Source organism: Drosophila guanche, unplaced genomic scaffold, assembly GCF_900245975.1.
Source record: "Drosophila guanche unplaced genomic scaffold, DGUA_6, whole genome shotgun sequence".
Taxonomy (NCBI): domain Eukaryota; kingdom Metazoa; phylum Arthropoda; class Insecta; order Diptera; family Drosophilidae; genus Drosophila; species Drosophila guanche.
Window position 1 is genome coordinate 463,534 of NW_022995759.1, and position 21,623 is coordinate 485,156.

The window sequence follows — 21,623 nt, forward strand, 5'->3', positions numbered from 1 at the left end:
AACTAAAAATTCCGTAGGGAATGGCTATATCTCTATCAGATCACCAAATTGGATCATTATCCGATTGGATCATTATTATGGCCACAATGAAGCAATTAATTTGCAGTGGCTAAACCCAACCCGTCCCGCAGCTTATATTTGTTTTTTGCACATTCTCTCATTCACACTCACACGCAGACACGTCTCTGCCTCTGCCGCGTCTCTGCCTGACTCTGCAGTGTGTGTCTCTAGGGGAGGGTGGCGAGCTTGAAGAGCGTGTTGGCATGAGTACTGTTGATGTGGCTGACAGATGAAAAAATGTAAAACTTGACAAATAACCGCTAAGGTGCAGATGTAGTACTGAGTGCCGGGTATAAAAGTTTTGACGCGCAAGAAGCGTCTCACACGTCCCTTCTCGTTTTATATCAGTTTCCCTACAGTTGATTTACCACTCGTTATATAAAGAACGTACGGCGTGGTTTTGTAACTGCTTAAAGGCTTATGGCCTTAAAAATATGTAATTTTGCAATAAGAAGTAAACAAGAACTTTGTACAAATAAAATAATTACAAATGGCAGTATGTTGTGGAAAAAAATTCATTTATTTACGGTCCCTGGCTTTTTTTCTCCTCTCTCTCTCTCCAAAATTGTGGACGTAGCTGACTTTCGCCCTTCTGTGCGTTGGCTGGAAGAAGTTTTGAAATACACTTGTAACAGTATGATAACACAGCAAACTCGATGTCTCTGATATCCAGGATCTCATCAAGACTGACGGACGGAAAGACATGGACTTGGACACGGACATGGCTATATCGACTCAGCTATTCATGCTGATCAAGAATGAGTTACTTCGAGTACCGAGTATAAATAAAGTATACACACACAGGCGAATATTATTTTATGTGAAAATCTGATGGCTTAAGCCAAGCTATCTTGATTCGAAGCACCAACATCGCTATTAAAAGTTAATGGTGATATGAAGATGAAAAGATAATGATGATTATAATTATGATGAGATGATTACAAACTTTTTGCAGACTAGTTAAGATGCAACAACATTTTCATAAGAATCGGTCGAACCATTCAGTCACAAGCAACAAGAAGGGACGTGTGAGCCACTTCGTACGCGTCACAACTTTTGTAGTCAGTATATCTGTACCTTAGTGGTTTTTTTTTCAAATTTTACATCTGTAATCTATATCTACATCACTTCTCACGCTCTTTTAGCTCGCCCCCTCCCCTAGACCAGTACACTGCACGAAACTGCACGAAATATAAAAAATCTGCTGGACGGGGTTGGCGTAGAAACTGCAAATGATTTTCTTCATTCTGGCTATAATAATGATCCAATCTAATTCGGTGATCTGATACACATTCTGGATATTCTGATATTCCGTAGGGAATGAAATTTTTAGTTTTCGTTTATCTTCAAAATTGTGGATTGTGGGGGCGTAAGGGGACGGGGTTAATTTTTTAAATACACTAGTAACAGTGTGATATCACAGCAGTCTAGAGGAAAAATTTAAATAAAACCACTGAGGTACAGATGTCTACTGAGTACCGGGTATAAAAGTTGTGACCTTTTTGATTAAAGAGTAATTTTGTGATTTGATGTACCATGATGGCGGGACCAAAATTCAGATATTTATTTTTAAAATCATAATAATTCACTTTGAAAGCTTATGTTGTATTTCGCTTCACGTTCTAAAGAAAATTACTCTAAAGCTCAACAGCTATCTACCCTATTAGTTTTTCCTAGTGGGCCTGAAACTCCTGTCGGGGAGAATAAGACAGGGTTGGAAGTAACGTAGAATATAAATGAACAATAGTTTCAGCTCTCCTCATTTTTTTGAGTTCCCGGCGGCAATGATGGTTGCATGCTGGCTGCTGCCTTTGTTGAGCTGTTATTATTTGGTCGTTGTTGAGGGCATTTTGAACACTCGAAACTGTATACTTTGCGCAATCCAATAAACAAATTAACGACTTTTGTCCTTTTCCACTTCAATGAAACGAAATACCATACAGAATCAAGTTTTAAAATGTAGAATAAAATCAAAAAAGTACTGAATATTGTACACTCTTTCGAAAACAGTTTTGAGCCAGTAAAACAGAACCTATAGAAATGTTGTGCATACATATATGTACATACATAAATATCTAATGTATTCTTAAATATACTTAAAAACACCTTCGGAGATAAATCTTTTTTTTTTCTGGTTAAGGATGTCTTTAGGTACATATGTATGAATGTACATATGTATGGATACTGTACAAGCCGAACACCCTTTTGAGGCCTCTACACTTCCATTTGACTTTGTATAAAAAAGGCCTTTCGTACGGACATAGAGTACAATAGAAAGGAGCGGAACTGGAGGTTGTACTGTACTAAATCCTACCCTTATTTTTTCCATCTTGTAATAATAGACGTTGTCGAGCCTGGGCTTTGCATATGTACAAACATATAAATACATATGTATGTAGGTATGTATCCATGCATAAACGGATTCCAATGGCACAACTCGTACTCGGACGAGGTCGGGCTGAAAAGTAATCGGCCTTACCCAATATAACACATTTCTAACCGCCCATAAATATTTTATTCGATTATTATTTTCTATCAGCACATTGATGACAAAATTTCAGACGTTTTTGCCACCCTTTCGCGTAAGTTTCAGCATGGTTTTTTAAGACAAAATTGATAAAAGTTAATTTTGTGTGCTAATAAAATAATAACAAAATATCCGCCACTGAATCCATTTATAAGGTTGATAAATACAATAGTATTTGTCTCTACACCATATATTCCAATGGTAAAAAATTGGCTATCCAAGCCTATTTAAAAAAAATCAATCGGAGATTGAAATTGCAAGATAGTCTGAAAGCTATAGGCAACCACATCGCTGTGTAGTTTTAGTTTTGAATGATCAAATGTGTATGAAAAAACTTTCCGAAAGATGGCTGTCATCAATAGCCGAGTCTATATCTGCCTGTCTGTATGTTTGTCCGTCCGTCCGTCCGTCTTGTTTGCCCGCTAGTTCTCAGAGACTTTAAGAGCTAGATCCACCAAATGTTGTCAATAGACTACTGTGATATCACACTGATACAAGTGTATTTAAAAAATTAGCCCCGCCTCCAAAAAGGGCATAAATCTGCTGTATCCACAATTTTAAGGATAAGAGAAATCTAAATTCCGTAGGGATTTCAGATCACTGAATGGGGATCCGATTGGATCATTATTATAACCAGAATGACGAAATTACAGTGGCTTAACCCACCCGTCCAGCAGCTGTAGATGTAGATGACAGATTAGAAAAAATGTAAAATGTCAAAACCCTAAGATTTTAGTCCAACAATGTATTTATCTCGCAAAAAACGCCTAATAAGAGAACCTAGGAATATTAATTTTTTTAAGGCAACAAAAACTTGGATAAATGCTTAGAAAGGTATATAAAGCTAAAAATGTATTATGTTAACTTAACTTTTTTTCAGCCCGCCCTCGTATAAAAAGCAAAACGACTGTGTTGACGTTGCTTATTTTTTCTTCCATGTCAAATTAAGCATAATAGCGAAAACGCACTCGGAAAACAAGAAAACTTTGCAAATCCTGCATTGTAATTAGTCAACTGTTGCATAGATGTCTGTACAAATGTACGTAGATATGTAAGAGTAGTAATTTATAAAGAACGAGAAGGGACGTGTCGACCCGATACTGAGTAGTAGTTTTACATTTTCTACCTATGACCTATACATCTACATCAATTTTCACGCCAACATGCCCTGTTAGATCGCCCCCCCTCCCGTAGAGCCGAATGTGTAAATATAATGTGTAAATAAAAGCTGATGGAAAACGGCGGACGAATAGACAGACATGGCTATATCGACTCGGCTATTGATGCTGATCAAGAATATATATAAGTACTTTATGTGGTCGGACACGACAAATACAATATACCCTATTTACTCTTCGAGTACCGGGTATAAAAAGAGAGGTCCTGTAAAAATGTTCATGTTACATATGTATATACATACATGCGCAAAAATTTAATAATTTCAATAAACTCAAGGAAACTATAAAGGATTTTTATTTCTTTCAAATTTATTAATGTGTATGTATGCATGGATTTATTTAAGAAAATTAAATTTAACACCATATAATACGAGTTGAGCATGAAGCTGTCTCAATCTTCGCTCACTGAAGGGTCCATTAACGTTAAATTTATGAGCTCCGAATTGGTTTAGAAAATGGGCGGAGGCGGCAGATGTTGCATCGCTCTTGAAACCAGATACCGGCATATTATCTTATTGAGCTGGTTATTTTTGTTCACATAGTGGGCGTGCTCTACGAGTAATGCTGCATCACATTGATGGTGTCGAAATACCACCCTCGAATATAAATTGCCCTCATTTTAAGCACTACACTTGTCGCAACTCCGACTTTATGATGATATCAAATTTGTTCAGTTTCATCTTAACACTAATTTAAGACCTAAGACTTTTTCTTATGTACATGTATGAATGTATGTGTGTTAAGCAGATGTCAAAGCAATTGCCACAAACCTAAAACAAATGGTAAAAAAGTTGTCTTTGCCTTAACTACAATAAATGTTTTTCTAGTTCTTGTAGATACTTGTAGTAATAAGCTCAAATTCAAATTAAAGTTGAATTTAACTTAACCATTCTCATTCCTATATGCCAGGGCTCATAAATTCCGCACAGTTTTGTCGTTTTTGTGCGAAGACAGCAAGCAAAACATTGAAATATATTGGTATTGGTACCAATCACTGTAATACACGTGAACGTGAGCGGTAGAGCGTTGTCGTATTAGTATTAGTATTATTCTACTTTTCATAGTTGACTTGTAAACAACAATAATCATATATATACCTCTATATACATACATACATAAATATGTATTTTTTACTGTACATACATATAATTTATGTATGCAAGTTACAAAAGGTTTTACTATTGATTTAGGTTATTTGAGAAAAATCGCACACCTGCATCCTTTCATTAGGTTCAGATGCAGATCACTGAATGTTTCATAAATGTTCACACGTTTCAATTTACAATGCGACTTATCACGTAAAAAAAGATTCCGTTCGTTGATAAAACTCTGGCTATGTGAGAATATGAGAAGTCATCGTTGACGGGGCGTGCCAACGGCAATCGATGGTGTGTGTTAAACGCACCACTTTATTAACGCCGCATAAAGGGCCTTTGTTCAGTCAGAGCCATATTTGTAACAACCACAACAAGTAACACCAGCACGAACAACAGCAACAACACCCTATGACCGCAGACAGAGCCAACACCTTTACGCAGCGTCCATCTCTTTCCTTCATTGCCATATACTGTTACCGTTTACATTTACCTTTATTGTGTTGCACACAAATAAATCAAATGCAGCTGAGAGACGGAGCACCAGAGAGAAAGAGAAGACAGCATGCGTGAGTGGGAGCTGGCTGCCGGGAGAACGCAGAGCAAGAATTAAAAGCGATCTAAGTGAAGTATAGACACACAGAAATATTCCGGGACTCTTGCTGAGGGGTTGGCATGAGACAGGATGGACTCTTGCCTTCAAGGCAACTTGGCCTGGCTTCATCATCAGACCCTGTATTAATATACAGCTTAGCGGGCTTCCATGGCATGGCTTCTATTCCCCAATGGGATTTATATTTTGTAAACGGATTAAGCTCACCGAGCTGGCTTCCATTTCCTTGGGAACCTGCGCAAACCCCAGCCGAAAGGTGGACTAAGAATATTGGTTTTAATAGATACCGGTGCAGTGCCCAGACCCAGACCCTGGGCTTAGCCCCTCCGTTAACGACCACCCACTTCATGTGCCCATATTTAAACTCACCCTTCCCCAACCCCATTCACCCCATTCAACTTCATCAGCTCTGTTCCATTTATTTCATTAGTACCCACCCAACCACCTCATTTTTTTGTTGTCGCGCTGATACGCCTTATTGTTGGTGTTATCCTTGCGTGACTGATGTCGCTGGTGCTCTGTTACTGTTGAAATAACAAATTTTTGTGGTGGCTTCCTGTTGTGTTGTGTGCGTGCGCCTTGGGATTAGCCCGCCTTTGTCCCGGTCCCAGCTCTGGTGCTGCTTGTTATGTTTAAATACCGTTTAACAATTTCCCGACGGCGAGCTTTGGTACTCTAGTTTGAACATTCGACTGTACAAAATGAGCAAGAAAACTACCCTTGTTCATTACTTTATTCGTAAATATATCTCTGCTGTGTGTATCCTGTTGTCAGTTAAGACTTCGAAAAGTAAGTTCCTTAGGGATCGGTGATTATCAATCAATTTGCACGCATTACGACTTCTACTCGTTCTTCGCTATGATAGACATACATACATACATACATACATACATATATACATACATACATACATATGTAGTTTTAATGAACTAATTTATTGCCAGAGCTTAACAATTTTTTGTGTGAAAAATATATTTCATTTCAGTGTCATATGTCTTTGGAGGACTCTTAACGAAAAGGGGTAAGACATAACAAAATTGTAATAATGAGTACTTTTTGACACAATATTGTTTTTCTGACCAAATCGAACTTTTAGAAACATAGTACATAAGAAGAATACGTTTAAAAAATTCATATCTAGTTATATTAGGTTTCAATAAGAGTAGGCTACGCCAAATTTTTAAGAAAGTGGAAACCTCTAAACGTTTTCGAATTGGGTTATAACTCTAAAGTTTTATATAAACTCATACGTACAGCTGCGGCGTAAAAATTAGCACCATGATACTAATCTTTCTTCTTTCAGATATTTTGTTAAAACAATGGTTCCAATGAACGTTTTTAAAACTATTATATCAACTTTGAGGCTTAATTCAACTTATCCGAGAAAAATGATATGCTTTGAAGGCTTCAGCTGGAAACATTTGCAAAGAAAAGGAATTCTTCCGGTATTTGGGCGGCAACAAAAATAGCACTATTTTCACAAAAGCTCAAAAACTTGAAATTTCGATAGGGTTATATATTTTGGATAGGGTATCCTGTATTTGTATATTTTTGATCAGCATCAATAGCCAAGTCGATAAAAAGCTGCGGTATTCACAATTTGAAGATTTTAAAGATAAAAGCACTGAAATAGCTCCTACAAAATGTGTACTTTTCCGAGCTTTTTGATTTACATACATATGTATGTATTATCTTTTTAATTGAAGGGGTTATAAAGCAGTGCTTGTATGCAATGAATTGTCTCTTCCATATATGAACCATAGATATGAATCTTTGAGGAACAGTTAAAGAATATGTTTCTAATACGAAATCAAAGAAAAAGCTTGATCTTTGGGGGTCCTGCCAGATCTGTGGAGATGAATCCCCAAGGAAAGACGCGCAAATAAGGTTACATTTCATGACAGGACTCTGATCCTTTTTTATTGCTGCCGAAAGCTTTGAACCTTGAATACAGCTAAAGTAAACTAAAGTGAAAAACGTGAAGGGACGTGTGAGACGCTTCTTATGCGTCAAAACTTCTATATCCGGTACTCAATACAACATCTGTACTTTGGCATTTTACCTTTTTTCTTCATCTGTCATTTACATCTACAACACTTCTCACGCCAACACGCTCCTTTAGCTCGCCCCCCCTCCCGCCCACTGCAAAGGCAGAGGCCGCACACTGCACAAGCAAAGTGTGAATGAGAGAATGTGCAAAAAACAAAAAACAGCTGCGGGAAGGGGGTGGGTTTAGCCACTGAAAATTAATTTCTTCATTCTGGTTATAAAATTATCCAATCTGATTCCAATTCGGTGATGTGAAATATATGGTTTTCACCCTTTTTCGTTGGCGGAAGGGCGGGGCTCATTTTTAAAATACACTTGTAACAGTGTAAGCATACAGAAGTCTGGATGCAAAGACAGACAGGGGTAAATAGTTCATATGCATGTGTACAAATGTTTGTATGTACATCTTGTTACATATATACATATAGGTATGTATATACATACATATGTATATACATATAAGTAAAGTATTAAGAGTGAACGTAAAGAACATCATTTCCTATGACCAGCAGTGGACCGGGACAAAAGTAAGTGGTTTCGTTTCCATTAGGTTGGAATTCCTAGTAAACACATTAATCGTATCCCATTGTATTGCTTAAGATTTTCAAAAGGAAGTTTGGTAAACAAATAGTAATAATGATTCGAAAAAATTGCTTAGGTTTTCTCAAAAAGGTTGAAAGGGCAAAGGTTTGCTAGTCATGGAATCTCATCTTTCCATAGTGTGGTGAACGACAAAAGGGATTATTTTGCAAATCTTAATCGCATTGCTGGCAATCGCCCAGTAAAGTGGACTTAAGATTTAAAATTTATTTTTCTACCACGATCGTGAAATGTTTTCTCAAGAGTCGACAAGATTTTCTTTTATACGATCGAAGTAACACTCATCTCTTTTGTTATTTTCGAGCTAAATTATTTGTTATTTCATTCATTTATTGTAAAGGACAACATTTGAAAGTGAATCTTAGTTTATGAACGATTTTGTATGCGCTATAGTTTATCAAATCATCATTTCGTTGAGAGGCGTCTAAGATGTAATATATGTATGTATGTACATACATATGTGTATATAATGGTAAAAGCTATTAGAAAGAAACAAGGAGTAAAATCACAACATGAGCGAAAGGTAACCTTTTCATGGATAACCATAAGTGGGACTGAAAATTTGGACTCTCAAATGTGTCATATGTGCCTACGCTTGCAAAAATTCGCCACATATGTATGTAGATATGTACGATCCGATATATGTACAGAGCTATAGAAAGTAAATATAGAGAAAGGATAGTGTTCATTTAGTCCGATTTTTCTATCGCATTAAATTAAAGTCAATGAGGATCAATGTTGTGTTCAATGAAATGTTAGTGCGGCACCTCCGCACATTAAAGCTGTCGCATTAAAGTTATACAAATGTAAATACATACATTTATGTATATGTACATATACATACATACATAGATACATAAATCAAAAAAATGTTAAAGGAAAATGGAGGTGGAGGAAAAAAATATGTGTGCACTTTAACCTTTTTGGACGAGGAGGAACGTTATGTGGCGCTGGAATGCGTCACAACTTTTATACCCGGTACTCACTGAGTCTCAGTCAGTATATTCATATGTACATACATACTCATACATAAGTATGCATGTAATCTTATTGTACATGCATGAACACAAACTAACCTTATGATTTTAACGAATTTTACATTAACATCATACATTACATCACTTCTCACGCCAACACGCCTTTTATCTCGCCCCCCTCCACCAGAGCCACACACTTTACCTCACACTTTTATTGTATAGCTACAATAATGATCCGATCTGTTCCTAATTCTGGCATCTGGCTATTAAAAATTGTGGATGTACACTTTTTCGCCCTTTGTGGGGTCGCGGCAAAGTTTGAAGATTATATGATCATATGTACATATGTTTGTATATACTTCGTTTCCATCTGTGCATTGCTCCGACTACAAATACAGTATACCTAAATGGGGTATCTTCGAGTAACGAGGATAAAAATTGAGAGGTAAAAAAACAATATTTATTAATATTATATTGCTATATGATATATATTATTATTATTATATAATACATTAAAAAGTAAATAAATTAATAGCCTAAGAAAAGGGCTCATAAGGCTCCACATCTTCAAACACTCCTTATATGGAAGAATAAATATATTATATAACATATTTCTTGTGATGAACATGCAATGCAAAGCGCCTTTAAGCTTAATAAGTAATTCAGAAGCTCTTTAATTGATTAGCCCCCCGAAAAATATGTACATGTATGTTTATATACATGTGTACATACATATGTATGTATGTATGTATGTACTTAGGTTCTATATTTGTAACTGGGGAATTAAAACTCAATAGCAGTTCATGCCAATGTGCTCTGATCCATGGAGAATTTGTAAATGTAGATATGTTAGCACAAAATAGTGGAGTAAGTATTTTCGAAAAATTCTGTACGTGTTTAGCACGTGGGTAAACGAGACGGACCTATTAGAAGCTGCTGGCTTGCGCGCGCACCCAGGAGCCACAACATCCCAACGTAATGGCTGCATGTCAGCCAATGGAAATCGAGAAATGCGGGACTGGGGAGTGGCCTGTTGGTTCTATCTGTACCGTTACCGCTGACACCCTTATGCTTTGAACCCTCAGCCATTTTGGCCAGGTTCAGAAACAGTTTGAGGCCCGCGTCGACCGCACGTACTTAAGGTCTCTTGTTTAAGACGGTGCTCTTTGTGTTAGTATTTCGCGGACAATAATATATAATTGTGTGTACTGGCATGTACACAGCATCCACTCTGTAAGAATAGTACCCAAATACTTACCCAAAATATAGAACGAGAAAAAAAACATTAAAGAGTGTTACGTGCGACCTGGGCAGTTGTGCGAAAGTTTCCAAACGATAATCCAAGATTGATACTCAAAAATCATTTACAGTCCAATATAAATAGTGAATCTAGAATTACAGAAAACAATAAAATAGTTTTCAATCGTCTGATCTCTCCATTTGGTAATATAACAAAAGAAAAGTTTCAAATAATTGTTCGGCTTATGGATTATACCAGCCGTCAAGTTTTTCACACAGACAGTTGTCTAACTAGCTAACTAACTGGATAACTAACTAACTTGATATCTACAAGCATTGACAATTAAACACAATAAGCCGTAATAAAATGTGAGTGACCATAGTGAGTGCCACTGATATATGAAGCCCTTCAATCCGATCTATTTACAAAGCTATAGAATTGAAATATAGGAAAGGGATAGAGTTTATCAAGTCCGATTTTTTAATGGTATTTAATTCAGGTCAATAAGCAGTAGATGGGTAAACCCACATACATATTCATATGTACATGTGTGTAGGTGTTGTAGCGCAAATCGAAACAAACTATTTTGTACGATTCGTACGTCGGTAATTTCAAGACCAAACCGTATACTGTATTCTGTAGTTACAATACCGTTAGAAAGTAAGTGTGCTTGCGCCGAGAATACATGAAATCAGCTCATGTGAACCGAATTGCCGGTGAACCGATTCAAAGAAGAAAATGACAGAAAGAAAGCCTTATGCTAGAATGGGTACGAATGATAGTGGGATAGCTATAGAGCTAAAATGCTATCACTACAATAACGAAACAAGAAAAATGGGATAAGAAGACGAAAGAATAGCCTCTGGTGCAGTGAATATAGCGGTACAAAATAGGCAGCTATTTTAGTTATTTTCAGCAATATACATGTACATAAGTACATATGTATGTAAATACAGTTGCGAAAAAAATAATAACACCACTACAACACATTTTGTTCTTGGTTCTTTTTTAAACGGTACTCGAAGAGTAAATAGGGTATATTGTATTTGTGCGAATAACGGTTGTATGTAACGCTCAGAAGGAAACGTTTCCGACCCCATAAAGTATATATATTCCTGATCAGAATCAATAGCCGAGTCGATTGAGCCATGTCTGTCTGTCCGTCCGTCTATCCAGTCTGTCCCAGCAATTGCTACTTCCAAGCCAACCACTGTAAGATCAGTTTAAAAACAAATTTAAGAGTCCTGGTCCAAAGCTCCCCAAAAGCTATGCCTGGACTAAGTGGATTCCATGCCAAAACGCTGCGCAGCTGTTATTGCCAAAATAGGACACTGAACTAAATACTGAATGATAAGTATAGATTAAGAATAAATAGTTAAAAAGTGTTAACTAAGAAATTCGTTACTTGTTGGTATTTTTTTTAAATTTAAATCCATTTTTCAAAAGTGGTGCTATTAGTTTTTTCGGCAACTATTTGAAAGTTCTTGTGGTGGTATTGCTATTAGTGGTGCTATTAATTTTTTCACAGCTGTACATGGTTTTGTACATTGTGCATGATTTTTATTTTTATTTTTGTTGTTTCATCAAGTATAAAATTACAAATATACATAAAACCCGGTAGGAACGTGTAAGACACTTCTTACGTGTTACAACTTTTATACCTGGTACTCATAATAATAATCCAATCTAATCTTAGTTCAGATCTGATAGATATGGTCATTCCCTACGGAATGGCATTTTTAGTTTTCTCTTATCTTAAAACTTGTGGGTTCAGCAGATTTTCGCCCTTTGTTGTGGCGTAAGGGGGCGCGGCTAATTTTTTAAATACACTTGTATCCGTGTGATATCACAACAGTCGGGGGCAAAATGTTATGGCTCTAGCTCTTATAGTCTCTAAGAACTAGCCGACAAACAAGACGGGTCTTAACCGGGTTTAAAAAGAAAACGGGATAAGGTGACAAAAGATTGGCCACTGGTGCGGTAAATAAATAGGAGTTAAAACAGGCTCCAAGCCTATGGCTGGCTGCTACTCATTCGGGCAGTATTCGTGTTCAGTAAATCATATGTATACATGTTTACATACATATATGTATTTATGTATGTGTGAATGTACATACTTACCATACTCGTACTCGAACCTGTGTACTTAAAATCCTGTTTTGCCATATCAAAGTTGAAATTGAGAAAAACTGCTGAGCACTTCAAAAGTGGCGTCAAGTGGAACACTCATTAACATAAATACCGAAGATCAACACATCGTATTGGGCACGGAAGTATTTGGGCATGGGCTCCACTAGACCCCACAGCGTGGTGTTCGTTGGCTTTTAGTCGAAAACCCAGGTAAAGCAATATTGTATCTCATTTATATGTACATAACATATACATATAAATATGTACATTGCGATGTACTTATTTCGTGAGTATACCCCGGATAGTCCCTTTACTCGACCTTTACTCTTGGTGTAAAATTAGGTGGATCGTATATAGCACAATCTTAAAGCCTTACAATGACGACCTCTTAATCTCAATATATTAAATTACTTGGGACCCCACCATCCATGGCGAAAACGTTACGGAATGCGGTTTGCATCTTTGGATGCTTGCGTATTTCTTTCAAAATAAAGGCCAACCTTGAATAGCTAGGGCTACCATAAATTAAATAACTATAGCTATTTAATTTTCCACCATTCCACCACGTATGAGTGTTATTAGCATGGCTTGTAGCATGTAGGGTGTCTGTACATACATGACTTCAAGAAAAAATACATGTACAAATGTACATATGCACAGCCTTAATTATGACCAAGGACATAATTGTACATGCATACATATATACACAGGTACATTAAAGTAAAAGCGACCATATTTATAAAGCAAATGTAGTCTGAAGTTTTTGTTATTATTATCAACATAAACTACATTGTACGTATGTATGTACATATATACATATATTAATCTTTTGCTTTATAAGACATTTTTTTTTGTATGCCTTTTCAGCTGAATCTGATGGGAATTGAGGGAATGAGGCAATGAGGCAATAAAAACGATGAGCTGGCTGGGTTCTTAGGTTTAAACAATGCAGAAAATGGCACATACTAATTTGGCTGCAACGCGGTCGAACACACCCGACCAGGAACGGGAGCGTGCAACTGATAACGGACACATGCCCAAACCACTCACCACTGGAATTTATCCCACCAGCTCTTCTAGAAATGCTCAAGCGACAACAATGGCTCTCGAACAGTACCGACTGCAGCTCTACAACTATGCCTTGAATATTGAGAGATTCCGTTGTCCGCCATATGTAAATGGAACTGGTGCTGGAGCTGGATCTAATACGCCCTGGATGAATATGAACCCGTACGGAGCCCAGAGCACCGGTACAGGTGTCAACAGAATGACTGCGCTTTCGACTATTTCACTGTTTCCCCAGTCGCAGCGCATCTTTCAACCCGAGGAGCCTAAGCCACAGCACAGCTATATTGGACTGATAGCAATGGCAATTCTCAGCTCAACGGAGATGAAGTTGGTCCTCTCAGACATTTACCAATACATTTTGGATAACTATTCGTATTTTAGAAGCCGTGGGCCGGGTTGGAGAAATTCCATCAGGCATAATCTGTCGCTAAATGATTGCTTCATTAAATCGGGACGCAGCGCAAATGGCAAGGGTCATTATTGGGCAATCCATCCGGCCAACATGGATGATTTTCGCAAGGGTGATTTTCGGCGCCGTAAGGCCCAGCGAAAAGTGCGAAAACATATGGGTCTGTCAGTTGATGATGCCAGCACTGACTCGCCCAGTCCCCCACCGTTAGACCTAACAACGCCTCCTCCGCCAAGCTCACAGGCTACAATACAATTAGCCGCACTTAGCTATCCTTATCACCAGAACTATATTGGTCAGTTCTTCAATCGAAATTCAGACACAGCTCAGCCGCATTACTCCGAATCACATCCGGTTCAGTCGTTCCAGCGGCATCCCCATTGCCTGGAACCATTAATTCAACAAGCACATCAACAAATTGCGTATATTAACTCTACGACAACGACAACAATAGCAAACATGTACTCGCAAACACGAAAGCGTCAGTTCGACGTAGCCTCGTTACTAGCACCTGATGTCCAGATCGTTGATATCGTATCTGAAGATCAAGAGTCTTCGCCAGCTTCCAATACTGCAACAGCTACGCGGACAACAACGCAAACTCAGCATACGGTCATCACGAAGCAAACCATACACCGTGAAGTGGTTGTAGGATTGGAGCAGCCTGTTCCTGATACTGATATTGACGCAGATATCGACGTTGAAGTTAATGTTGATGTGGTAGATGATAGTAATGATCCCGAACCTGATCCTGATCTCGACCCAGATGCGGATTTAGATATGGATGCGCATGAGTCCGAAAAGACAACAGAGGCTTTAAAACAAGTTTTCTCTGTCGATGACAATAACTCGTACCTAAGCGATTGTAGGCGTTCATCTTTTGATGCCGATCCTGATACTGAAGACCTTGAGCCGCACAACTACTCCATTTCTAGTACAGCAGCAAGATCTTTGGGTAGCAGTAGTAGCCAACATGAGGAATCTAACTCTTTGGAAGAATGTCCCACCGCTTCTTCCGGCACCACAATCACACCCAATGATCGGTTAAATTCCACGCATTCGGCCCATCTGGGAGTATCCATTCCCATAGAGCTGAACCACGTCGATCCACATATACTGAGTAGATATTATGGAACATATATGGCGGCTGCAGCTCGACGTGCTAGTCTGGAGGCGTCCAGAGAAAAAGCAACAACTACCCCTCCACCGACCATCGAAATAATCTCACATAAGTAAATAAAAGATGCGCTACAACATACAATTAAAGTACGAATAAGTATCTGTACATATATAAATGGATGAAAAAAAACACTTTAAACCCACCCTGAAATACCCAAGTCATACTCATACATATACTACATACATGAATACGTATTAATAGGTTTTAAGCTTATCTGATCTGAAAGTACTAGTATTCACATTTCCATAAAGGTAAATGCAAAAATTTTTTAATATTGTTAAATACTCAGTTCATATATGAAAATAGCTTAATAAAAATCAAGATATTATCATCATTGTAATTATTATACTTAATATCGGCGGGGACTTAGGGACAGTCTGACGTTACACTTCAGTGGTCAGCTCCAAAATATGTAATATCACTTAACCAACATGAGGCGTCCACTCTTTAGACGTCAAATGCAATAAATTCATAAAATTGCTTGTGTGTTTGGATCTAACCAAGCTAGTATCACCGAACCTTTGAGGTGAGATTCTGTGGAATCTACACGAGTACAAACGCACTGCGTGCCACTGGGAAGTGGCAGACACCACTATCTCTTTCTCTCTCTTTCTGGCGGATTAAGGTGGATAATACCCGGTTAATACAGGTGTAAAGATGAACCGACCTTTAATCTACCAGCACAATTCACTATTTCTATCTCTGAATATATTGATCCGGCTTAAAAAAATTTGAAAATTTTCGATCCGATTCCTCGTTTCTCTTTCATGTAAAACACAATGTAAAACAGAAATGAAACAGCGGAGCCTAGAATTTTGAAATCAAAGAGATTTATGTTTTATATCACCAAGTTTTTCCCATGACATTTTTCTACGTGTGCATTTGAATTTTTTTTTTTAATAACGAGTGCATGATTTGAACATTTTTATTTTTCAAAATCTATTCACTTACTAGGGGGCAAGCCCTAGTAAGTTTCAACCCAACATTTTTCTTTACCGCATATGCTAATGAAATGATAAATTCATCTCCATAAAAACAAACGATTTTTTCTCAAGTATTCCGTAAATGTGCGTTATCAATTTTAACTTCTACGTAAAATATTTGTTTTCATTACGTCTTTAGCCAAAATAAATAAAGTGATAAATAAAGGTGATAAAGGTGATGCAACTTTGCCTGGCAAATACAGTGAGTTACAAACTCAGTTCGATGTTCTAAAGCTTTATTCTCTTTGCCAACTGTTTCGGAAGATGTGTTTGACAGCCTTTTTTTCCTAGCAAAAACTTCTCTATCCTGAACTTTAAGGCGTCGACCTTTACATACATTATTTGCTACTAAAATGGTTTATTCTGCCAGCCATGCATAATTTAAGTATTTTGTTTTTACATCTGGAAACACTTGTTTAATGAAATCTTTTTGCGAATCAGCAACTGTGTTTTAAATCAAATTTTTCAATGGACTTCCGGAGCACGTGGTCGGTCCACTTTTCGACTTGGTCGACTTTACATGAATTTGTAAAGTCAAAATTTCGTTAATCATAATGACGGTAAGCTAAAACCGCTAGCTGCATCCATAACCTTTCAGAATGACAAGGTTCTTTACAAGCATTTGCTTGTACGATATTTAATTTAAGAAAAAAAACCAACCACTACATCTGAAAAAAGTATAATAAAACCAGTTTTTACAAACACTAAAAAAAATACACACATATGTACATATGTATTAACTCAATGATTTTTTCGAATTATTAGCTAGCCTCTGCACATGAAATTCCTCATTCTGGCAATAATAATGAGCCAATCTGATCCTTATTTTGTGATCTGATAGATATGGCTATTCTCTACGGAATTGCTGTGGGAGCCCCTTTAAACGGCGAGAGGCGGAGGGGCGAAAGTTGGAAATTTTGAATTAACTGTGTAGTACCACATGAGTCTTCACACAACATTTGGTGACTCTAGCTCGCATAGTCTCTGATATCCGGCGATCATCAAGAGGGACGGACCGATCAATTCAATGTGATCGTTAATCGGAGGGCCGATAGACATGGCTATTATGGCGGAACTGCGATTTTGGTTTTCTCGAATCTTAAAAATTTCTTTGTCTGATATCACAGCAGTGTGCACAATTGGGTAACTGTAGTTTTTAAAAATCTCTGAGGCGGTCATCAAGAAGGACAGACAGACATGGCCTAATCGACTCGGCTATTAATTCTGATCAAGAACATATTTTCTTTATGGGGTCTTAAACGTTTCCTTCTGTGTGTTGCATTCATACATATGTATGTACATATGTACGTACATCCACTTTCGAGTACAAATACTGTACGTAAATATATAGAATAAAAAAAAACATTCGAGTACCGGGTATAAAAAATACACGTAAAATTTAATTTAAATTTATGTACATATGTATATATATTATTAATTTGAGTTAAAATGGGAAAAATTTGTAATTTGACCTTCAGTCATCAACTGATATTAATTTGAAAAAGCGTAGAAAGCGATTACACACCACAAATAACTTGGGCACTCCCAATTTTAGTTTTACTTCAACCGAAATGGTAAATCTGTCTTGGCATTACAAACATCTAACAGAGTATCTTTTTATGACAGATATGAAGCTTAGAAATTTTTTGATAAACATTTTCTTTTTCATGGTAGAACTGTTTTTTAGACAATTTTTCAAATCTGGTATTATTATTACATTTTTTTGTTTAGAGGTAGTGATTCCTTTTTTCACACATCTCAAGTATCTTACATCTGGTTGTAATAAACTGAGTGGTCTAGTTCTTAGTGCTATAAAGTGCTCCCAAACCCTTTATGGTTTTAGCTTACCGTTTGGTACCATGATCCGCACGTTTCGAATTCAATTTGAAATTGAACGATTCGGATTAATGTTCGGAAACTGAACCGTTCAACTGAAAGTAAATATACATTTTAAATGCAAGGTTTCACCGTGGCGCTCTTTAGATGGACGGCCAAAGCTGCTACTAGAAATCGTGTATTTTTTGGGAACTAAAATGGCACTGTATTATTTTACCTTACTTCATATGAAAATACACAGATGGCGCAACCCACACTTTACAAATTTACGCTGTGCTTTGTAGTGTACAAAAGTATATTAACGAATTTTACATTGAGAAAAATTCACTTTTCCCCCAACATAATATACTTTCATTAGAACATTGTCAATTGATGAAATAATTCATAATTCATCAACATATTGATGAACATGGAAAAATTTATTGGAATAAAAAGTACATGTTTCATTGCACTTAAGACCCGCCAAGCTTTTCCTTGCCCAGCTTTTTTTATAATTTTCATAATCTCCTCCCTAAATCCATGTCAGAAAGTGCTTTCCATAAAGAGTTAGAGTGCAAGTAGTAGTCCAATATCCAAGCATTTGGAGATACATAGGTAACTTTTGGTATATAAAAAAACAAACGAGAAGGGACGCTTCTTACGCGTCACATCTTTTATAGTCGGTACTCAGTATTACAACTGTACCTTAGCGGTTTTTTGTCGAATTTTACATTTTTTTCTTCATCTGTCATCTACATCTACAACACTTCTCACGCCAACACACTCTTTTAACTAAAAATAAAAGCTGCGGGAGGGGGTGGGTTTTGCCACTGGAAATTAATTTCTTCATTCTGGCTATAATAATTATCCAATCAGATCCCAATTCGGTGGTCTGATAGGTATGGTCGTTCCCTACGGAAGAATATATGCATGAATGAATATATATATTTTATGGGGTCGGAAACGTTTTCTTTACTCTTCGAGTACCGGGTATAAAAACGTGTTGGCGTGAGAAGTGATGTTTAGTTGGTCGTTCAGTGTCTCACTCAGTTTTACTCTTTTTAGAGCTAAATTTTTCACCAATTTGTTAATTTTTCCAGGTAATTTTGGGTAATTAATTTTAGTTCCAGGTACATCGTGGTATATTCGAAATAAGTACATATGTACTGTATGTATGTATGAATATATGTAGCAAGACGCCCATTATAGGAAAATAATGCAGAATAATTCCTTTATTATGAGAAAATAATAAAGAAAGATTATTATTTTGTTATGTTTTTGAACAACTGCAATAGTGAACGAACAACTGAAATACTTCGTGAACAAGTGAGCAACTGAGCAACTAAGTGAACAAGTGAGCAACTGAACAAAATAACTATTTTTTGTTCACTCACTAATCAGCAACCCAACTCTAGTACAGATGACTGAGTACCGGGTATAAAAGTAGTGACGAGTAAGAAGCGTCTCACAGCTCGTTAATTTTAATAGTCAATTCAATTTTTTATTTTTTTTGCTAAACTAATTGTTTATTTGCTATTTGAATCTTTTTTCAGAAAATATCGTCCGAAGCGTAAATATTTTGACGGCTCTCATCAATTATTTTATTATTCACACACATATCAATATCCGTTATTTACTAATTGAAGTTCCGTTGCATGAAGCGGAAAAATAATAACTAACTCAAGCTGAGTAAATCCTTGCTCTATCCACGGAAAGGATGATCGTTCTACGGGTACATACATCAAGACACTTTCAGAATTTTTTGAGTAGCAAATAAATAAATTAATAAATAAGTTAATTGAGTAGCGTTCTTACTGGACTAATCGATGGCTGAACAGAGGGGCCACACACGGCTGCAATATATGTATGTACATAAATCAGGGCTCGGCACGGCCCTATCTAAAGGGTATAGGACAGGGCGCTGCTGCGCTGCCGCTCACGTATACGCGTATTGAAGTGATTCGTACCAATACCAATGTAGTGAAACGTTCCGTTTTGCGTGCGTCTTCACACACAAATGGGTTGTATGGGTGCCGAGCCCTGCCATAATTACATATCATATATCTACAATATTCTGTCATGAAACTTGGGCACAGTGAGCTTCACACCTACAGTTGCTGCGAAAATAATAGCACCGCGTGGTACAACAATCTTTATTGTTTCAAAAAGTGGGTTCTATACAACATTTTTGAACTTTGAAGTAATATAAAGTAGGTTGAGATGTCTCCGCTCCTGGCGGCTCTCAATAATTTAGACAATTTTTCGAATAAGAAGCAAAATTGAACGGCAACAAAAATAGGAAAAAAAAAGTTTTATTTTATATAAACTTTTACTTTTCCGAGCTTTTTAACATATTATGTTTTTAATTAATATAATATTCGGTAGATTAAGTCGTTAGTAAACAGTTAAAAAATATTGGTTGTTTTGGTTGCACTAAACGTTAACTCCAAAAGAAGAAAGCTATCAGTATGTGAGGAAAATAGTAGGTTCCTCATCTAAAATGATTCGTATTGCTTTAAAACATGTATCCAACAAAGAACTCGTGAAAGAATTGGCGCAATATCCACATTTCGGTTGAAAATGCTGGTAGCCCAAAAGGGATCTTAAAAAATTTCCGAAGATAAGCAAAGCTAGATTTTGCTTAAAAGAATATAAATTAAGTTATCGAAGTCTGAGAAAAAATCCAGTTTAGCAAAGACACCATGGGACAAAGTAAATACAAGGTAGAAAAGCACTGGAGTTGGTCCAAATAAATATGGATACAGATCCTGTGATCCGGAGGCAGCCAAATTTTTGTTTTTATGCAGAAACTTTAGATCTTATGTAAAACGTCTACCAACTGAAAAACACAACCCTTAGACACATATCTAATAATCATTTTGAGACAAGAATCATGGTATGTGCATGACTTTCGTATTATAGAGCTGGTTTTAAGTATATAGTGCTAAAATCGATGATGAATCAACATGGCTTTGTTATTATATAATAAAACAATAATGCTGCATTAGAAAATGCCGTTGAGTTGTGTCTTTTCATCAGGGAAATTACCCAAAACAGACCAGATAGAGAGATCTATCTATAATGTTTTCTCTTGCTCAGTCCTCACGTATGAACCATGGGGAAAATCTTTGGGAAACAGTTTTAAGGATATGTTTCTAATACGAAATCAAAGAAAAAGTTTGACATTTGGGGGTCCAGCCAGATTTGTGTATATAAATCCCCCAGGAAAGACGCGAAAAGTAAGGTTACATGTTATGACAGGACTCTCAGCCTTTTTTTTTTTGCTGGCAAAAGCTTTAAAACAAATTATTAACCTTTGAATACAATTAAAGTAAACTATAGTAATGAAAAATTGGAAATTTTTTTTAAATTTGAAGTTTTATTAGCTTTTATGAAATTTGTGCTATATTTGTAGCCGCCCAAATACCGGAATAATTCCTTTTCCTTCCAAATATTTCCAACAAAAGCCATCAAAGCATACCATCTCTCTCGGATAAGTTGAATTAAGCCTCAAAGTTGATATAATAGTTTTAAAAACCTTCATTAGAACCATTGTTTTAACAAAATTACCCTAAAGAAAAAAATTATGTTCATGGTGCTATTATGTACATACGTCGCTCATCCCGAAACAGGGTCGTTACAGTACACACAGGACATCCAGGAAAAGTTCAATAGGAATAGGAAGAGTAGATATCTCACC

General features: G+C 36.7%; 1 protein-coding gene across 1 annotated transcript; it reads left to right on the forward strand.

Annotated features, from left to right (window-relative positions):
• Nucleotides 1-10,224: 10,224 nt before the first annotated feature.
• LOC117590651 (forkhead box protein K2) lies at nucleotides 10,225-15,446 on the forward strand. The gene is made up of 2 exons (XM_034283492.1): nucleotides 10,225-10,331; nucleotides 13,336-15,446. The coding sequence occupies exon 2, from the start codon at nucleotides 13,415-13,417 to the stop codon at nucleotides 15,179-15,181; it is 1,767 nt and encodes a 588-aa protein (XP_034139383.1). The 5' UTR covers nucleotides 10,225-10,331; nucleotides 13,336-13,414; the 3' UTR covers nucleotides 15,182-15,446.
• The last annotated feature ends 6,177 nt before the right edge of the window (nucleotides 15,447-21,623 follow it).

Excerpts from the sequence above, each read along its gene's own strand:
- LOC117590651 (XM_034283492.1), top strand. The coding sequence starts at position 13,415 with ATGCAGAAAATGGCACATACTAATTTGGCTGCAACGCGGTCGAACACA.